The sequence below is a fragment of the Laetiporus sulphureus genome (genome assembly GCF_001632365.1).
Source record: "Laetiporus sulphureus 93-53 unplaced genomic scaffold LAESUscaffold_55, whole genome shotgun sequence".
In the NCBI taxonomy this organism is placed as follows: domain Eukaryota; kingdom Fungi; phylum Basidiomycota; class Agaricomycetes; order Polyporales; family Laetiporaceae; genus Laetiporus; species Laetiporus sulphureus.
In genome coordinates, this window is record NW_024468564.1 from 66,046 (window position 1) to 83,063 (window position 17,018).

The 17,018-nt window shown below is 53.4% G+C and overlaps 10 protein-coding genes across 10 annotated transcripts; 5 read left to right on the top strand and 5 right to left on the bottom strand.

The window, feature by feature from the left end:
- Positions 1-10: 10 nt before the first annotated feature.
- LAESUDRAFT_663177 (uncharacterized protein) lies at positions 11-517 on the bottom strand (the record flags this gene model as incomplete). The annotated part of the gene is made up of 1 exon (XM_040905043.1): positions 11-517. The coding sequence occupies one exon, from the start codon at positions 515-517 to the stop codon at positions 11-13; it is 507 nt and encodes a 168-aa protein (XP_040759534.1).
- Positions 518-1,239: 722 nt separating this feature from the next.
- LAESUDRAFT_451044 (uncharacterized protein) lies at positions 1,240-2,923 on the top strand. Its single transcript, XM_040902520.1, has 6 exons — positions 1,240-1,379; positions 1,520-1,551; positions 2,022-2,151; positions 2,212-2,432; positions 2,494-2,621; positions 2,679-2,923. The coding sequence occupies exons 2-5, from the start codon at positions 1,542-1,544 to the stop codon at positions 2,598-2,600; spliced, it is 468 nt and encodes a 155-aa protein (XP_040759535.1). The 5' UTR covers positions 1,240-1,379; positions 1,520-1,541; the 3' UTR covers positions 2,601-2,621; positions 2,679-2,923.
- On the top strand, positions 2,391-3,139 carry LAESUDRAFT_730877 (uncharacterized protein). The gene is made up of 3 exons (XM_040909917.1): positions 2,391-2,621; positions 2,679-3,008; positions 3,065-3,139. Exon 2 carries the CDS (start codon positions 2,712-2,714, stop codon positions 3,003-3,005), a length of 294 nt encoding a protein of 97 aa, XP_040759536.1. The 5' UTR covers positions 2,391-2,621; positions 2,679-2,711; the 3' UTR covers positions 3,006-3,008; positions 3,065-3,139.
- On the bottom strand, positions 3,126-4,311 carry LAESUDRAFT_815696 (uncharacterized protein). The gene is made up of 3 exons (XM_040914714.1): positions 4,083-4,311; positions 3,855-4,005; positions 3,126-3,790 (listed from the first exon to the last, which is right to left on the bottom strand). Exons 2-3 carry the CDS (start codon positions 3,985-3,987, stop codon positions 3,282-3,284), a joined length of 642 nt encoding a protein of 213 aa, XP_040759537.1. The 5' UTR covers positions 3,988-4,005; positions 4,083-4,311; the 3' UTR covers positions 3,126-3,281.
- Positions 4,312-4,786: 475 nt separating this feature from the next.
- Positions 4,787-5,705, top strand: LAESUDRAFT_663146 (proline iminopeptidase; the record flags this gene model as incomplete). Its single annotated transcript, XM_040905040.1, has 2 exons — positions 4,787-5,427; positions 5,480-5,705. The coding sequence occupies 2 exons, from the start codon at positions 4,787-4,789 to the stop codon at positions 5,703-5,705; spliced, it is 867 nt and encodes a 288-aa protein (XP_040759538.1).
- A 2,491-nt stretch (positions 5,706-8,196) lies between these two features.
- Positions 8,197-9,470, top strand: LAESUDRAFT_717278 (uncharacterized protein; the record flags this gene model as incomplete). Its single annotated transcript, XM_040907314.1, has 5 exons — positions 8,197-8,290; positions 8,365-8,639; positions 8,699-8,774; positions 8,833-9,158; positions 9,219-9,470. 5 exons carry the CDS (start codon positions 8,197-8,199, stop codon positions 9,468-9,470), a joined length of 1,023 nt encoding a protein of 340 aa, XP_040759539.1.
- A 1,297-nt stretch (positions 9,471-10,767) lies between these two features.
- Positions 10,768-11,007, bottom strand: LAESUDRAFT_730883 (uncharacterized protein). The gene has a single exon (XM_040909918.1). It carries the CDS (start codon positions 10,986-10,988, stop codon positions 10,803-10,805), a length of 186 nt encoding a protein of 61 aa, XP_040759540.1. The 5' UTR covers positions 10,989-11,007; the 3' UTR covers positions 10,768-10,802.
- A 400-nt stretch (positions 11,008-11,407) lies between these two features.
- LAESUDRAFT_730884 (uncharacterized protein) lies at positions 11,408-11,988 on the bottom strand. The gene is made up of 2 exons (XM_040909919.1): positions 11,964-11,988; positions 11,408-11,907 (listed from the first exon to the last, which is right to left on the bottom strand). The coding sequence occupies exon 2, from the start codon at positions 11,629-11,631 to the stop codon at positions 11,419-11,421; it is 213 nt and encodes a 70-aa protein (XP_040759541.1). The 5' UTR covers positions 11,632-11,907; positions 11,964-11,988; the 3' UTR covers positions 11,408-11,418.
- LAESUDRAFT_450992 (uncharacterized protein) lies at positions 11,596-12,426 on the bottom strand. Its single transcript, XM_040902519.1, has 2 exons — positions 11,964-12,426; positions 11,596-11,907 (listed from the first exon to the last, which is right to left on the bottom strand). The coding sequence occupies exons 1-2, from the start codon at positions 12,231-12,233 to the stop codon at positions 11,779-11,781; spliced, it is 399 nt and encodes a 132-aa protein (XP_040759542.1). The 5' UTR covers positions 12,234-12,426; the 3' UTR covers positions 11,596-11,778.
- A 1,134-nt stretch (positions 12,427-13,560) lies between these two features.
- LAESUDRAFT_730886 (eukaryotic translation elongation factor 2) lies at positions 13,561-16,642 on the top strand. The gene is made up of 10 exons (XM_040909920.1): positions 13,561-13,682; positions 13,834-13,879; positions 13,941-14,141; positions 14,233-15,425; positions 15,485-15,544; positions 15,565-15,930; positions 15,986-16,102; positions 16,159-16,381; positions 16,440-16,507; positions 16,563-16,642. Exons 2-10 carry the CDS (start codon positions 13,834-13,836, stop codon positions 16,602-16,604), a joined length of 2,316 nt encoding a protein of 771 aa, XP_040759543.1. The 5' UTR covers positions 13,561-13,682; the 3' UTR covers positions 16,605-16,642.
- Positions 16,643-17,018: the final 376 nt, after the last annotated feature.

Consider the following 17,018-nt stretch of genomic DNA (forward strand, 5'->3'; position numbering starts at 1 on the left):
TAAGCATAACCTACGAGGTTGTGCTCATATACAACCTCCAGTTCTCCTCAGCAGCATCAAACACCGCCGTCCAGTCCAGACACTCATGCGTAACCTCCCACACCGTCAGCCCCTTCCCCTTCGGTGCCCTCACTGACTCCAGGCGCGTATCCGCCCGGCACAGCACCATCTGCCTCAGATAATGCATACAATGCTTCGCCAGCGCCGCGTTCCCAAACGTCGCATCCGGCGCATCGTCTGCGTACAGGTCGACCAGGGACGCGCGGATGATGTCGAGGCAGCGCAGCTGGTGGAGGATCGAGACGGTAAATGGGCGGTGGTCGGGGCCTAAGTGCACGATGGCGCCGCCGCTCGGGAGGCTGGCGTTCCACTCGGCGAGGCCGACAGTGCTGGTGAGGTTGTAGTGGATACTGTGCGAGCGGGTCAGCCCTACGGGCGCGGGAGGAGGGAGGGGCCAGGTGCGCGGGTGGTCTCTGCCTCTGTAGGCTGCGCGCGCTTGAGTGGCCTGCAGACGCATCGGAACGTTACTATGGGGGACGCACTGTAATTGGAGCACTCTTGGCGCTCTAGACGAGTGTTTGAGAGGGTTTGCGAGATAGTTAATATCATCAAGGAGGTGAAGGAGAGAAAAAGGAGAGAGTATGCTCCTTTCTGCCCTATTCATTGAGATTCAATGGCGTTCAGAGATTCTCGCAGGTAACGATTCAGAGACGACCTACTACTCGTGCATTCTCTGAGAATGATCTCGACTGCGCTCGCTGTTCTACGGCGGCGGCTCATGTGTCTGGTGGGTCTATTAAGCTCCCTGCGTGGCTATGTGCCTTTATATAGAACGCTTCCATCAGCGAATACACCAGCAACGAAATGGAGGTCCATATCAGGGCAGGTGTGAGCTATCGACAAGTCTATCAATTCGGTTTTTGTGGTTATTTCTCTCATGTGTTTTGCTCGCAACACAGGCTATCGCGACCGCATCGTCTACACAGCAGTAACGGTGATACATGCTCAGTGACGCCTTTATACATACAGTCAATCAAGATAATATTGGAACCTCAACATAGGCAACGGCTCTGCTAACTCAGACAAGCAGTCACTGTAATCATGGCGCTCGGTCAATACTCAGACTGGCTAAGGGGACTAATAGTTACTTACTGGGCATTGAAGAACACCCGGCGCTCAAAAGCATAGCGCTAGCGTGGGTCCTTTGTACTCGCCGCGCTTTTCGAGGTCTTCGGCATCGCAGTCTACCTCATCGACTAAAACCGCGCAAAAGAGTTCATCATAAATGAAAGAATGCCAGGCTCCACTGCGTACCGTGCGGGATGGGCGCGGAGTAAGTCACGGCCGCGAGGGCGAACAACACCAGTAGAAGATTGAAGGTGCGCATGACTTTCGGGGCGGAGACAAGGTAAAGGGCCGCTCGGCGTGCAGGGACGATTTACCCAGGAGACTCTTTATGTGAGCAATATTGATATCTTCTCTGCTAAATTGGAGGTGACAAGTGCGAGTGACAAGGCAGCGTCACTCGGAAGAAACCACAGATGAAGAATGGTGCGTACGTTCAGACTTGCTGGAAAGCGCGGTAAGGAGTGTGAGGCACGTTCGTGGGCGCAAACAGGCCGCGCATGCGGAGACCTGCATCAGATGTGCGCATCCGAGGCTGTTCGCAATTGGTGCGATGATTGCTGCACGGCTTCGTATAGCTCCCACTTCGTGATACATTGATGTTCAGCGGGTGCCTCTGCACAACGGATCTTTGAAGGTTGGAAGGACCCCGAGGGACTCTGCGCGCGCCACGACGAATGTCACTGTCCACTGTCAGACTGCAGCCGTGCGCTCGGATACGCGCTAACGCCCATTGATATCAATCATCATGCAGCAAACATCAGCGCCGCGCGAGTCCCACCAATGTCGTAAACGAGTGCTAGGCGCATTCAACGGCAAAGTCTGAACACTCCCGCATTTCGACTGCGTTTCCTGTCAAGCGCATTGAGACGTTTTCCTGACAGTGAGTTTCCTAGTCGAGCTCGCTCTTCGTCTCATCGGACGTCGAGCGGCCAGGCGGGTCGCGCCTTCACTACGCGATAAGACAGATATCTTACACATACCGCACAAGGACCCTGAAAATTCGAATTGGCTGCCAAGCACCCGGTGCGATCGCTGTTCCCGTTCTGTGTACGTGTCGGCTCATTAGATGCTCTCCATGCCCAGCACGATGCATATGGCCACTCCACGAGGCAAGGCAACACCTCGGGCTATGCCTTTCTTGGCTCGGAGAACGTTGTTGCGCGTGCGTGTCATTAGCGCGCGAGCTCCGTCTGACCGCATCTCCCGCTGTTGTCGGCAGATGGTCTTCGCTTGCTACTACAAGCCAGACCATTTCAGAATCGGAAGATGCTTAGATCGGCTGGCATGGGAATATGCATTCGTTGGTGCGAGGCGTTCCCATGTCGCGGTTTTTGATCGGGAACTAGACGGGCTCCGGGATCCTAGAGCTTGCGGGATACGCGTATCAACCTCCCGAGATAACGTCGAGGCCAGGGTCAGTCGGCATAGAGGACATAAGCCCCGTTGCGCGGCAAATCGAGCACGGCCAGTGATTCCAGGTATTCCACTTGAACGTACGTTCACAGTGCTGTTCAGTCACACCGCATATACCTGCTCAACCCACACCGCAGCAGACTTGCGAACCGCATCGCGCACCGATCGTCATGAAGCCAGCCTACGTCTCCCTTCCCAGCTCCTCGCAGGACGACTCCGAAGACAAGCCGCTCGTCGGCTCCCCAGACGTGGAGGAGTACTTGTCCGCACACAGCACCTCACCGCGCCTGGCGATCTTGATCTACGTTCTATGCGCCATGACCATCCTCGTCGCCGTCATCAACTTTATCGTGCTCGTCGATTTGCGCAGGTTCAAGCTGGAGGGTGTGTTGAGTATCGGTGATTTGCCGCGTCCAGATATCTTTGCGGGTCTTCCGGATTTGCGTTCTACTGCTGGGTCGTAGGATGTTCGTATGTATGTGATTGCTGATCCTCGAGGATAGCTGCTAATGTTGGCTGATAGAACGCTATGGGTCAATGGCAGACGGTCGTGGCCCAGATACCGACTGTGGTTTCGAGAGTCCAGAAATTGTTAAAGTGTCGAACTTGCTCTATGTGACTGTATCTTCAATAATCAGATTGTAAATATCGCCACCGTCGTTGCGATAGCCCGTTATACCGCAAATTATTCGTACATGATGCACAATTTAAAAGAGGCTCAGAGAGCACGAGTCCAACCGTTATGTGCTGGTGATGTTCGAGTCCTCTCCGGTGATGGCAGGCCCATATGTATCCTTCCACTCCGCATAATTCTCCTCCACATACTCCCGGACCTGTGCCCAGTCATGACAGCGATGCGTCACGCCCACGCCCGTCACCGTACTCGCGACCCGTCCGTCCGTCGTGAGCTGCATGTGCACCGCAGGCTCGAGCGTGACGTCGGCGCTGCACAGCGCCAGTTGGCGCAGATATATGAGGCAGTGGTCGACGTGCACCACGGCGCGTTCGGTGAGGTTGGCGCGTGCGAGGAAGTACGTGCGCAGTGCGCGGAGGCAGTGGAGCTGGTGATAGTGCGAGAGGAGATAGTGCTGCCCGTCGGCGGGTTGGTAGATGAAGCCGTCGCCGGAAGGGAGGAGTGAGTCCCAATCGGAGTCGGGACCATAGAGGCCTAGGCGGGAAGATTTAGTGGTGGTGAGGGCGGCGGGGCGGACGTGTATTGGGAACTCGAGGACGTCTCCTGGATGCGAGTCTGCAGAGGTGTATGGTTGGTATATCGATGGGAGTACAATGGATACTTTCGAGATTGTACTCACTCCGATGTGTCCGCAAACGCACGTACGAGGCTATCGTGGCAACATGGACAAGCATAGAGAGGGCGATCGTAACAATAATACATGCCAAGGCGGTTGTGGATAGTCGGTGGCCTTGATTCCGGGGGGCAGCCATCGCGCTATGATCATGAGCCTATGACGCGCAAGAGCAGCAATGGCGCGCGTCAGCAGCTAAGTCGGAAGCTCGAAGGATGGATGAAAACTACTCACAGAAACACTGAACTCGATTCAGCGACTCGCGAGCGCGCGAAACGTTAGCAGAGCTAGGTACAGCGAATCGCTCTCTACGAGATGAACAGAAACTTTGAAACCAATCCCCAAGTTCTCAGTGCTGCCAGATCAACGGGGATCAGAGCATGACGAAACGGTGCGCTCGTAGAAACTGATGTGGATGCGGTTCTCATGATATCCGTTTGATGAAACAGGCCCAAGTATGCGCGAATACAATGTTAGAGCCTGTGTGCGAACACGGAGCCCGCGTGACACGGATTTCAATGTCAGTTTGACACGAATTTCAATGTGAGATTAAAGCGGACTTGCACAGATTTCCCACAGATCGGCAGCCCCGAGCAGCGCGCACTGCCCTCCGGCCACGCCGCCGATGACGGACAACTCTGCACATGTACATTTACATGACAATATTACAAGACCATTGTGGTGTCCAATCAGGCGATGCTTCTGCCGCCGATGATCCTTCCCTAGTAGCTGGCTGTAGGGTTCCTTCGTCCTAGTAAATACGGCGCAATGCCTGGCGAAGGTCGTCACTGTTCCCCGGTGCCCGTCCCGCCGTACCCCTCTCTCCAATCCTCCCTCTCTTCAGGCAAGTGCGCATGCAATCCGTGGCGCGGGGCATCTCACACGCGTTCCGCAGGTTCTCCCGTCCCCTCGCTACCATGGCCAACCCCACCGTGTCCATGACGGACGGCACGATCCCGTTCACCTACCAAGGCGAGACCTTCCAAACGTACTACAAACTCTTCGGCGACCTCGCCAGCCGCACGCGCCCACCGATCGTCATCCTCCATGGCGGGCCCGGCCTCACGCACGACTGCATGCTCCCGTTGTCCGACCTCGCCGCGGCGTCCATCCCCATCATCCTCTACGACCAGCTCGGCAACGGGCGCTCGACGCACCTCAAGGAGAAGCCGCCGACGTTCTGGACCGTCGATCTCTTCATCGATGAGCTCGTCAACCTGCTCGAGCACTTCGCCGTCCAGAACGCGTTTGACCTCCTCGGCCACTCGTGGGGCGGTATCCTCGCGTCCGAGTTCGAGGTCCGCAGGCAGCCCAAGGGGCTCAAGCATCTCATCCTATCGGACTCGCTCGCGGCGTCGAGCCTGTGGAACAAGTCAAACATGCAGCTGCTGCAGGAGTTCCCGAAGGAGGTGCAGGAGGGCATGGGAATGGGAATGAAGGACCCCGCCAAGTTCTATGCTGCGCTGAAGCAGTTCCATGCGAAGCACGCGTGCAACGTTAGGCCGTACCCGAAGGAGGTGCAGCACTCGTTCGATGCCATCTTTGGTCCTGACGGCGACCCGACCGTGGCCGGCGCTCCGTAAGTCTCTATCCTTCGCTCAGCGTGCTCCCCCATCGATCTTGTATGGCAGGATCCTTAACAACTGGTCGATCATCGACCGCCTGCACCTCGTCCGTGTGCCGACATTCGTGATCAACGGGCGCGGAGACATCGCGCAGGACTTTGTTGTCGCGCCGTTTTTCGAGAAGATTAAGAAGGTTAAGTGGGTCACGTTCGAGAACTCCACGCACACACCCTTCTGGGAAGAGCGCGAGAAGTACATGAAGCTCGTTGACGAGTTCGTGCAGCTGGAGTGACTCTATTGGGCTTGTCATCCTGGGAGGAGCCGGATAGGTAGTGTGCAGGTTGTAATCGCATCTGGAAACTGTAGTATCTGAAGAACAGTGTGAGTAGAGTCCACAGCGTGACAAATTCTGCGTGTAATGGTCTCATTCATAGAAAGTACAATGGCCGCAAAATGTTGTTTTTGGCGAATCAAACCTACTCCCTGATGACATCAACGAACCGCTGGGGTTCCGCACCCCTTCTCATGACCCTTCCAAGACAACGAGCGGCTCTTCGAAGGTAATCCTGATCCCAAACGGATGCACATCGCAAGGCACCAATTAAATATGGGCGGTGCATGAGTCATCGACGGGGTCAGGGACGTGCGGAACGACTGATGTGGACGTGACGGGGATGGGGTGGTATTGACAGCTACGGCCACAGTGCGGGAGGATCGAATACATACTGATCAGCATCGCTCGGGTTGGGGGACGCTGGGTGCCGGGGCACAAGTAGAAGAGCTTGAGGACTCGCTACGTTGACCTCTCGTTGACGATCCTGTACTGCCTTGAGGTGCTGGACGTTGATACGCCACGATGAACATGCATTCTTCGACGAGCACTGCTAAATACCCACGGACAGGCGGGTCTCGGGCGACGCTATGGGAGTGCTACCGGGTATGCACCCTGGGTACCGGGTTCGGGATTTATCCGCCAACTGTTCGTCGATGAACTCCGATGATCCCACAGCAGCATCATCGAATCAGTAGCCTATCTTTTCGCACCCACTTGATGCCCAAACGCAAATGAGGTGCGACCGCGGAAGTGCACTCGACATTGATCGGGACTCCATGCGTACAATGATGGTATGGGACCATCGATTACTTGGCAAGGTCGTGCGTGCATTCATTCTCCTGTCCGATGCATATGATAGGAATTCGGTACCAGCTCTGCAGGTTTCCGACGTCTCAATTCCGATCATCAACTAACTTGTCATAGATGGATATCACTTACATGACGAAATCCTCTCCCACGTTGGCGGCGATGCAACGATGATTGAAAAAGGGGCGATTGTCGGACTCTTGAGCAATGATTAAATTACAGGGTGGATGTCGAATAGCATCCGGTGGTGACAGCCGTACCCGTTGCCGTCATGCGGGATCAATCGGTCATTCCGGGCAGGTTGTTCACGGCGATTGAATGTCCCGATCTGGCGCGTCAAACCTCCCAGCTCCAACCTACCTAAAGGGATGTTGTTTTGCGCAGTGCGCCCGACTGCGTGTAGCACGGCATGCTTAGGTGAGATCGCCAGATGACTGACTAGGACTGCCCAAACGACTTACCTGCCGAAGGTCCGCGGGTCCCGCTTAGCACCGGCGCGACCCTAGAAGCACCTGTAGTGGATACACGTAACTCGAGTCCGAGTTACTGATGGTGATAGGACGTCGGACCGGCGTACTAGAATGAGAGAACTAGAAACCGCGGCGGTGCACATTGCAAACCCATTGACTCCACCAGCGTGACGAAGGAACAAGTGCTAGTTCAATGTGGAGACTTTTTCGTAATATCTCTCGGAATACAAACCCCCCGAGGTACCCTTGTAAGCCTTTTTTCCCCCCTGAAGCACCGAGCTGGTTGATCCATTACGGCCGCCAATGTAACGCGATAGTTCAGAGGTCAAAAGTCATCTGTCCATCGGCTCTGTGAGGATAAATATCGTCGCGAAGTTCCCTGTATCATCTCGGCTTCGTCCAATTAGAAGAGGAAGAAGAGTACCTGCTGTGCAGAGAGGCGCCTAGTGTCGGGCGCTCGCCAATTGCCGCATGCAGGTTGACGGCGTCAAACAAGTCGCGACGCAACATTATCCTTGCGACATTGTGCCTACCTTACGACGGATAGCCGCATTAATGGTTCGATTCTCTATCACTCAGCTGCCAGTGAATTTCATGCGTGAGAGGCTGCGGCACATCATCAGCAGATAGCCCCATTATTCATGACCGAGCAAAATGTTATTCAGGAAAAAAGCTTTTTGCACTGCCGGACACCATGAATCAGGTGGTCTTGAAATCTATGAAATCGGAGTCCACACATAGGGCAGTCTACCGGTGGCATGTAAGCGCTACGTTTCACTGGCCCCAACGCGCTGTGTTTGTGACGAAGCAGCTAATATCCAGTGTTTTATATAATATCCAAGGTTTCAAGCTCAGGTCTCGGCATTGTATGTCACGTCATAAAACGGTGCGCCCTGTCTGTACTACCGACGTTTGATCATCAGTTCCGCCTACAGATGGTGGCGGCGACCATGCGCCAGTAACCATTGATCGTGAATGATTGCTCCCAATCGGATCGGCTCCAGGAGATCACAGCGCACAGCGCCCGCATGCAAACATGAGCCGTGTCATATAATTGATAAGGCATTACAAACAGTCCCCGAGCCTACCGTTCTCCACGTTCCCATTACGATCCTTTACTGCATTTCTGACCCATTGGTTTTCGTTCCTTGGCTACGGATTGTTTTCACGCCATGACGAACCCATACGCGCCCGACGAGACTTCCGCTGAAATCTGGTTTGAGCAGGCCAACAATGCCGCCGTATACATTGGCGCAATTGCGTATGGTAAGTACTATCGCTTCCCGTCCCAGCATCTGTATGATCATACGCATGGTTGAACGTCTACTTCGTGCTCGCAGGCGTGCACATCGTCATCTACTTCATGTGCGCATACTACCTGATCAAAGAGAGAAAGAAGAACTTCTGGCAGTGGCTCATTTTCGTTACTATCCTATTCGCTATGGCCACCGGCAACATCTGTGTCAACATCCATTTCAACGAGATGGCATGGATCGACGACCGCAACTATCCCGGCGGCCCGCTGGCATTCCTGCTGGAGGAGCAATCGAACGCGATCAACACCGTCGGAAATTCGTTGTCATTCGTGGCGACGTTCTTGGCCGATGGATTGTTGGTGCGCCGCCATGCACGATGGTGATCGTCACCGCGATGTTGACGTAACAATGTCCATAGCTGTACCGCGTCTACGTTGTCTGGCAGAAATGGTACATCGTGGTCATACCCTTCCTGATGTGGTTGGCAGCGACAGGTCGGCACACCCGTGATCCCATCTTCCGAGTAGCAACATTGAAACACCGTATTTTCAGTGCTCTCCGTATTTACCACCATCCAAGCGGTGCGACCCAACTCCAGCCTGTGGGCAAATAACACCCTCAATGTCTCTGTTCCCTACTGGTCTATTGCCATTGCACTCAATATCTCGCTAACGTTACTACTCATCTCGCGCCTGCTGTACATGCGCCACCTCATCCGCAAGCAGCTTCCAGGCGAGGGAAAGCTGTACGCAGGTGTGGCGACGATGATTCTCGAGTCCGCCCTTCCATATTCTATCGTTTCCGTCGTCTTCATCATCCTGTATGGGCTGCAGCTCACCGCGGAAGACCTGTTCATTCCGTTGCTTCTGCAAGTTGCGGTACGTACCTCAGGCTCCCCTGAAGGCTGAGACATGTGCTCACGGTGGGCTTCATCGCAGTGCATCGCACCCGAGTTGATCATCCTCAGAGTCACCCGTGGGCGCGCGCTGACGAGCGAGGCGATCACTAACGCATCCAGCATGAGGTTCCACAGCTCCGGGCCGTACGCGAGCACAGGTGTGACTTCAAGCTCCGCGCCTACGGGACAAGGAGCAGAGGAGCTGGGAATGATCACATTTAAGACAGGCTCGAGTCCGGTCCTGGAGGACAAGGACTCGCCGATAACGCTCATTCGTAGTGAGGAGGTTTGAATCTAATGTGTTGATTGTCTTCAGGACTTGCGATAGTTGCCCTGATCGCTATATATGATGTGTAATGTGCGTAATATTGGTTTGCGTTTCGCGTTGAGGCTGGATCATATCGTAGGGCTCCTGCATGACAACATCTTGGTATTATGCTCAACATGATTTTCGTCTGGGCATGAGATGTTTTGTTGCCCGGCCAATCAGCGTACACTTACTTCAATGAGACCTGCAGAGCAAAGATAATCTATCATACGACGTTCAGATGCACCACACGCACACGGAACACTTACGTCGAATCATTAGGGTCACGGACTGCGATCTAAGCCGATAATGTTCGCATTCATTCCAGCAGGATGCTGCGGAATTTATCACCCTGAGCTCAGTCTGAGCAGGCGATGTATTCTTGCGAGGGGAAGGGAGGATATTGTCACGCATGGGAGCTGTTCGCAGAGCCATCCAACCATCGACTTGTTGTGCTTCCAGGAGGAGATTTGAAACCTGTGTGCAAAGTTCAGCGTGCTGGATGAAAGATACGAGGATTCGATCGTGACGGCGTCCCATCGAATTCTGAAACTCGTGACGACACGCTGAAACCTGCCGCCCACGAAGAATTGGAAACCCTTGAGTGTCTCCGAAAGAACCAGTAAGCTTTCATCTGTCCTCCTGCGTGTTCCACTCGAGCCTCAGAGATGCTTCAGATACAGCATACTGACTAAGTGCAGGAGATATATGTCACACGAAGAGTGGAAGGACCTTCCGAAGTAAGTGGAGGCTGGAATTGAGCACCGAGGAGCCACCTGAGTCAGTGGCACGTAATATGTGAGCGCCTACATTATAGTATGGCGCCGTATCCGTATGCTAACAGACAGCGCTCAGCGCTCAGAGTTCAAATCTTGAGGCTGAGGAGACGAGAGTAATCAACGAACGACTGTTGTGATGGTTCCGAGTCTCGTTCGATGCGCCACCGTCTGCAGACAGTATAAAATTATCATTCCAACTGACAACTTTCCACCACAGACGCAGCACAATTTGAACGGTACATTGCGAGAGTACAAGATGATCATCATGTCCTTCACGGATCAACTGCTCACCAGAAGATGGTCATCATTGGCATCATCCATCGTCAGACAATGGAATCATCATGGCCGCATTCACTTGTCCGATCCTCGTGACTTCGTCTCTTTCGCTATTTTCTCCTTTTCCGCTTTCTTCTCGGATCTCAATAACGATACCGGGTTGATAGCCGATTCCATGGCATCCGCACCTTCGTAAAGTGCTCACGTGTGGGGATTGTGTGCGCGAATGGCAAATTGAACTGAGTCTTGAAATTTTCTGTAATCATAGGGTAAGTCTGACGATCATGCCCCGAACGTTCAGGCAGTATCGTTTCTCTTCGGCGTAGTCCTGAGGGTACCCTATTGAACTGCTATGCTCTCCCTCAGCAGGTTTCTCCGGCTTCCCAAATGGATTATCAATGCGGGACCCGCCAGAGTGATCGAATGTGCTGTCAGCGGCGAAGTTCATGAAAGTCTGATGTAGCTGGTGGGTTTATATTGCACGGGCTGGCCTGATTCGTCAGTGGTCTCGATCACAGGGCCTGCCAGTCCAGCAGCTAGCTTCAGTGCAGACGCTTTCACTCGCGCCTTCGTCTGAGCGACGATATAACCGAGTAAACGCTTGTCCAAAGGCTGAGTGATGTCTCCGCGGTACGTTACGACTAGCGAATTGAAAACCGACTGACTATGGGTGTGCTGTACGGCGACACCTCGGCACCACAGCTCATAAAGCTACTCGGGAGTGATGACGCTGGTTTCCGCGTCGGTTTGAGTCCAGTGCGTAAAGTTTATCCAGACGTTCCCTGCATCAGAAAGAAGATCATTGACCTCGTCACCCTTGTCCTGATGCTTGACGCCGAGGTCGTCGCCAAGCCAGGTTGTAAGGAAGTCTGACAGCTTCAATTTGTCAAAGGGCGGACATCGCGCCGAGCGGGTTCTGGGAAATCGACGAACGATCCTTTATTTGGAAGCGTCGCCTTGTCGCGCGGGAGGATGAATAAGAGCCTGGTGTATAATTCACCTTGTCGCCCCGGATCAGTCACGACCCCGTCAACAATGAGTTGTCGCATTAGCGTCTCCAATGCTTCGGCGTAGTTTTGCGGTTTTTTCATTCAAGATATCTGCAGCAGCGACGGCAAGCATAGGTTACGAAGGCGCGGCGGTGGTGGTGAATCCATCAAAAACACCGGTGAGGAGGCGCATATGACTGCGTATGGCGTGTACAGCGATCTCGCTCGATCGCTTCTTATCACTCAGTTCTAGCATGATCCGGTTTGCGAAGATGGCGAACACATGATCGAGGTTTTCGGATCGAATTCGTCGTCATATATGAGTTTCTTCCTTGCAGCACGCACAACGTCTGCAGAGTCGCCAAGGGTATACCGATACTGTATACCGGCCTGATGAGTGACAGTTCACGAAGATCGAAAGAAGCACTACTTACAGGCCGGCCGAACATTGCAAGGAAGCGGATCAGAAGAGCTTGCTCCGCGCTTTTGAGCTCGACATCTCGACGCATTTGGTCGAAGTCGACGTAGCACCACACAGGCAAGGGTTGAAGCGCACCCGCTAACCGATACGATGACGCATCGGAAGGAGCGAGTTCATACACGGAGGAGTTCGTGTCCAACAGCATATACCGAAATTCGACACCATGCGGGAAGCTGAATTCGTCTGCGGCCTTGATAATATGCTGAAGAGCGATGAGCGACATTTTTTGCTGAGGATCTTTCGGGCCTTTCGGACCGCGAAGTAGGGCGGGCTGGTTGAGTCCTGTACACTCATCGAGACTCAGAATGAATCTCTGTCACCTAAACGTTACACCGACTCCGCGAGCTTGTCGAAAGCCGGCTTTGCGAGCATCTTGAACAAAAGCACGTGCCGGCCGGTGACGCTGGTTCCGAATTCTTCAACTCCAGTGTTGTCGTAGGATAGTCTCTTGGCATACAATTCCTCTTTGAGATTAGTCAGCCGCTCTCTAGTAAGTTTTTTCACCTGTTCAAAGCAACGGTGGCGACTTGAACCCTCGAGATCTGTTGGATCCTTGATAGACCAGGAATTGACCCAGGCCTGCAGTGGAAGATCGACAAGCGCTGTGTCATGCAAAACCTCCACGAGCGCACCGAGAAAGGCAGCCGCCTTCTCCTCCGCTTGTGAGTCTGACTGAGCGATGCACATCAAGGGGTATCATACGGAGAACTCACCATGAAGGTGGACTGCTGCTCGTCGAGCCCATCAAAGAACTTTCAGTTGACATCACGAGGAGGCCATCCTGAGGTTGGGTGTTCGCCCTCTCGAAAACAAATCCAGATTGCAGGCATCTGTCATTCAAATCCTTCAATCAGTGAGCGTACGACAGGCCAAACAGCCGCACTCACTGGAAGCCGTAGCTCGCATGCCAAACAAGTCTTTCCTGTCCCGCTAGATTGAACGAAGAATATCATGCGACCGTAGTATATTGCTTTGTTGTAGATTCTCGCATAAATGTTCAAGGAGTCTTCAAACAACTCGACGATGTATCCGCGGAACTCTCCGCTCTATAGAATGACCACAACTATAACGTAAGCGTCGGCCGACAACGAGGGCTGGAGTTGACGTACATCATCTCAATGGCGGCAGGCGGCGGCTGTTTGCGTACTACGATGATGTCGATCATTATTCAGTACCAACAATGATGAACAGAAATACCGCAGGCGAACTGGAAAAATGCTGCAATATTATTCCCGGTCAATAACCCGTCCAGTTGTTTGTCTGGCAGGTGCTGGAGTCTCTGACAAGATCTATTCGCGCCACCATTCTTGTTGAATAGAGCTGCCCATGATTCACGGGGAATGCTATCGCGCGGGAGGGTCGAGTGTTCAATATTCAATGCGAGAGAACGTAGGCACGATAATTCAACGTTTCAGTGAGGAAATGTTGACCCAGGCTCAGCACTTGAAAGGTCATCGACGCTCAGGGGCGCTTACCCCATATATATGGGAACGAGAGCGTCATATTCTCACGGGGGAAGCAGGCCCTTCAAAGCTTCACCCCTTTGCCGAAGTCTTGCGCCATCCCTTTCCTCGCGTCGACTGAGTACCCTTCCTTGACCCAGGCGATCCCTCAGAGGACGTCGCCACCCCAATTTCTTTTCTGCTCGCCTGTAAAAACTAGTGACAATGGTGTAAGTTTGACCTTCTACGGCCTCCCTGCGATGTCCTTAATGTTCACATCATTTTCTACGCAATGACAGTAACCTCACTGTCGGTGAGTGATGAAAGCCATTTCGGTTGAACGGGCAATTCCGAAGTTGAACAGATCAGATTCGGGCTCTCATGGACAAGCCCACCAATATCCGTAACATGAGCGTTATTGCTCATGGTAAGTCTCGTTACTGGCTTCCTTGCTCCAGTCTTGTTGTTTATCAAGAGGCTTCGCACAGTCGACCATGAAAAGTCCACTCTCACGGACTCGTTGGTCTCCAAAGCTGGTATCATTGCCAGTGCTAAAGCCGGCGAAACGCTTTGGACGGATACACGACCGGACGAAAAGGAGCGTGGCATTACTATAAAGTCGACCGCCATCTCCATGTATTTCGAGGTCGACAAGGAGGATTTGAGCGCGATCAAGCAGCAGACCGAGGGTATGTGCTGCGTGCTGTGCGTCGGTGGCCTCGTGTTCCTGACAATATCTCCAGGCAGCGAGTTCTTGATCAATTTGATCGATTCTCCAAGCCCTGACTGAGCGTATCAAGCCCGTCGTCATCATCAACAAGGTTGACAGTGCTCTGATCGAGCTGCAGGTTGACAAGGAGTCGCTGTATCAGTCATTCCGTCGTACGATTGAGAGCGTGAACGTCATCATTTCGACATACCACGACGTTGCGCTGGGTGACGTCCAGGTCTACCCCGAGAAGGGCACCATCGCCTTCGGTTCCGGTCTGCACGGATGGGGTTTCACCCTCCGCCAGTTCGCGAGCAGGTACGCGAAGAAGTTCGGAGTTGACAAGGAGAGGATGATGGCCAAGCTTTGGGGCGACAACTACTTCAACCCCGCGACGCGCAAGTGGACGGCCAAGGGCACTGACGAAGACGGCAAACTTCTCGAGCGCGCATTCAACATGTTCGTCCTCGACCCCATCTTCAAAGTCTTCGATGCCGTCATGAAGTCTAAGAACGACACGATCGATTCCATGCTCGAGAAGCTCGACATCAAGCTTGTTCCGGCTGAGCGTGAGCTCGGGGGCAAGGCTCTCTTGAAAGTAATCATGCGCAAATTCTTGCCCGCCGGTGACTCTCTCCTGGAGATGATTGTTATCAACCTTCCCTCCCCTAAGACTGCTCAGCGCTATCGTGTTGAGACTCTCTACGAGGGTCTAATGGATGACGAGTCTGCTATCGGTATTCGTGATTGCGATCCTAAGGGATCCCTCGTGCTCTACGTCTCCAAGATGGTGCCGACCTCCGATAAGGGACGTTTCTACGCCTTCGGTCGTGTCTTCTTCGGTATCGTTCGTGCTGGCCCGAAGATCCGTATCCAGGGCCCGAATTATGTCCCGGGCAAGAAGGAAGACCTGTTCATCAAGTCTGTGCCGCGCACGATTTTGATGATGGGCCGTTATGTCGAGCCCATCGAGGACTGCCCGGCGGGTAACATCGTTGGTCTTGTCGGTATCGACCAGTTCCTGCTCAAGAGCGGTACCCTCACGTCGTCGGAGACTGCGCACAACATGAGGGTCATGAAGTTCTCCGTGTCGCCTGTCGTGCAGGTCGCCGTCGAGGTCAAGAATGCTGCAGATCTGCCCAAGCTGGTCGAGGATCTTAAGCGTCTCTCGAAGTCCGACCCATGTGTCCAGACGTGGATCTCCGAGAACGGTGAGCACATTGTCGCTGGTGTTGGTGAGCTCCACTTGGAGGTTTGCTTGAAGGTATGCATTATGTTCCAAGGCCATGAGGTCTGTTATTGACGTTAATCATGCCATGCTAGGATCTCGAAGAGGACCATGCCGGTGTTCCTCTCAAGGTCTCCGACCCGTCGTCCCTTATCGTGAGACTGTCAAGGCCGAGTCGTCGATTGTTGCGCTCTCTAAATCCCAGAACAAGCACAATCGTCTCTACGCCAAGGCGATGCCGATCGAGGAGGAGCTCTCGCTCGCCATCGAGTCCGGCAAGGTCAACTCGCGTGATGATTACAAGATTCGCGCGCGTATCCTCGCGGACGAGTACGGTTGGGACGTCACGGACGCGCGTAAGATCTGGTGCTTCGGTCCTGACACGACTGGTCCGAACGTCCTTGTCGATGTGACGAAGGGTGTGCAGTATCTCAACGAAATCAAGGATTCTTGCGTTGCTGCCTTCCAGTGGGCAACGAAGGAGGGTGCCTGCGCTGAGGAGAACATGCGTGGTGTCCGCATCAACATCCTTGATGTGACGGTATGTATCAGACGGTTCTGTATCTGAAGTTCATTCTGACGTTCGTTGGGAACAGCTCCATACGGATGCCATCCGCCGTGGTGGAGGACAGATCATTCCGACGTGTCGTCGCGTCTGCTATGCCGCATGCTTGCTTGCCACGCCCGGTCTCCAGGAGCCCGTCTATCTGGGGGTGTTTTTCTCCTAGCTCGATCTATCCATGCACAGCTGACCTTTCTATCAGTTGAGATTCAGTGCCCGGAGAATGCGATTGGCGGTATCTACAGTGTGCTCAATAAGCGTCGTGGCCAGGTGTTCTCCGAGGAGCAGCATGTCAGCACGCCTATGTTCACGATCAAGGCATTCTTACCCGTCGGGGAGTCCTTCGGTTTCAATGGGGAGCTTCGCTCGCAGACTGGTGGTCAGGCGTTCCCCCAGAGCGTGTTCGACCACTGGGAGACGCTGAACGGATGTGAGTCTATCTGCAATCATGTCCAAATCATATTGTGGTGACTGAAGTCTCTTCACAGCTCCCCTAGACAAGGGCAGCAAGATCGAGGAAATCGTCAGGCGTATCCGTGTCCGCAAGGGTTTCAAGGTTCGTTTGCGCCCACTTCATGTTAATATATTTTGCTCATGCCTATTCTATGCAGCCCGAAATTCCGCCCTTGGATACGTACTACGACAAGCTATAAGAAGGTGTTCGCCAGCAGAAGTTTACTGTTGTGTCATTCAGATCAAGCACTCATGAAGGTACTATGGTCTAGCACTGACAGATGAGAGACCCTCGTAATGCTGAGCTCTGTGAATTATAATTAAATTTATGGCTTGGACGTTCACCTCACATGCGTACTACATAGCTGTGAAACGTAATGTCTTCGCAGGTTATTATAAATAATTTATATGGACTGGTGCAGTACCAAGGCTGGCAATGCGGTCACCTGTGAGCCATCCACCGCAGATATAGCTCGGACTACTCCTAGCAACCCTCGTCGGATCACTCGACTACTTGCCCAGGCAAATCCAACCGGCGTCGCAAGACCATGTATTATCTAGCTATTCCGGCCTATATAGCTAGGTGCCCATGTTACCTACTTCACCTGCCTAGA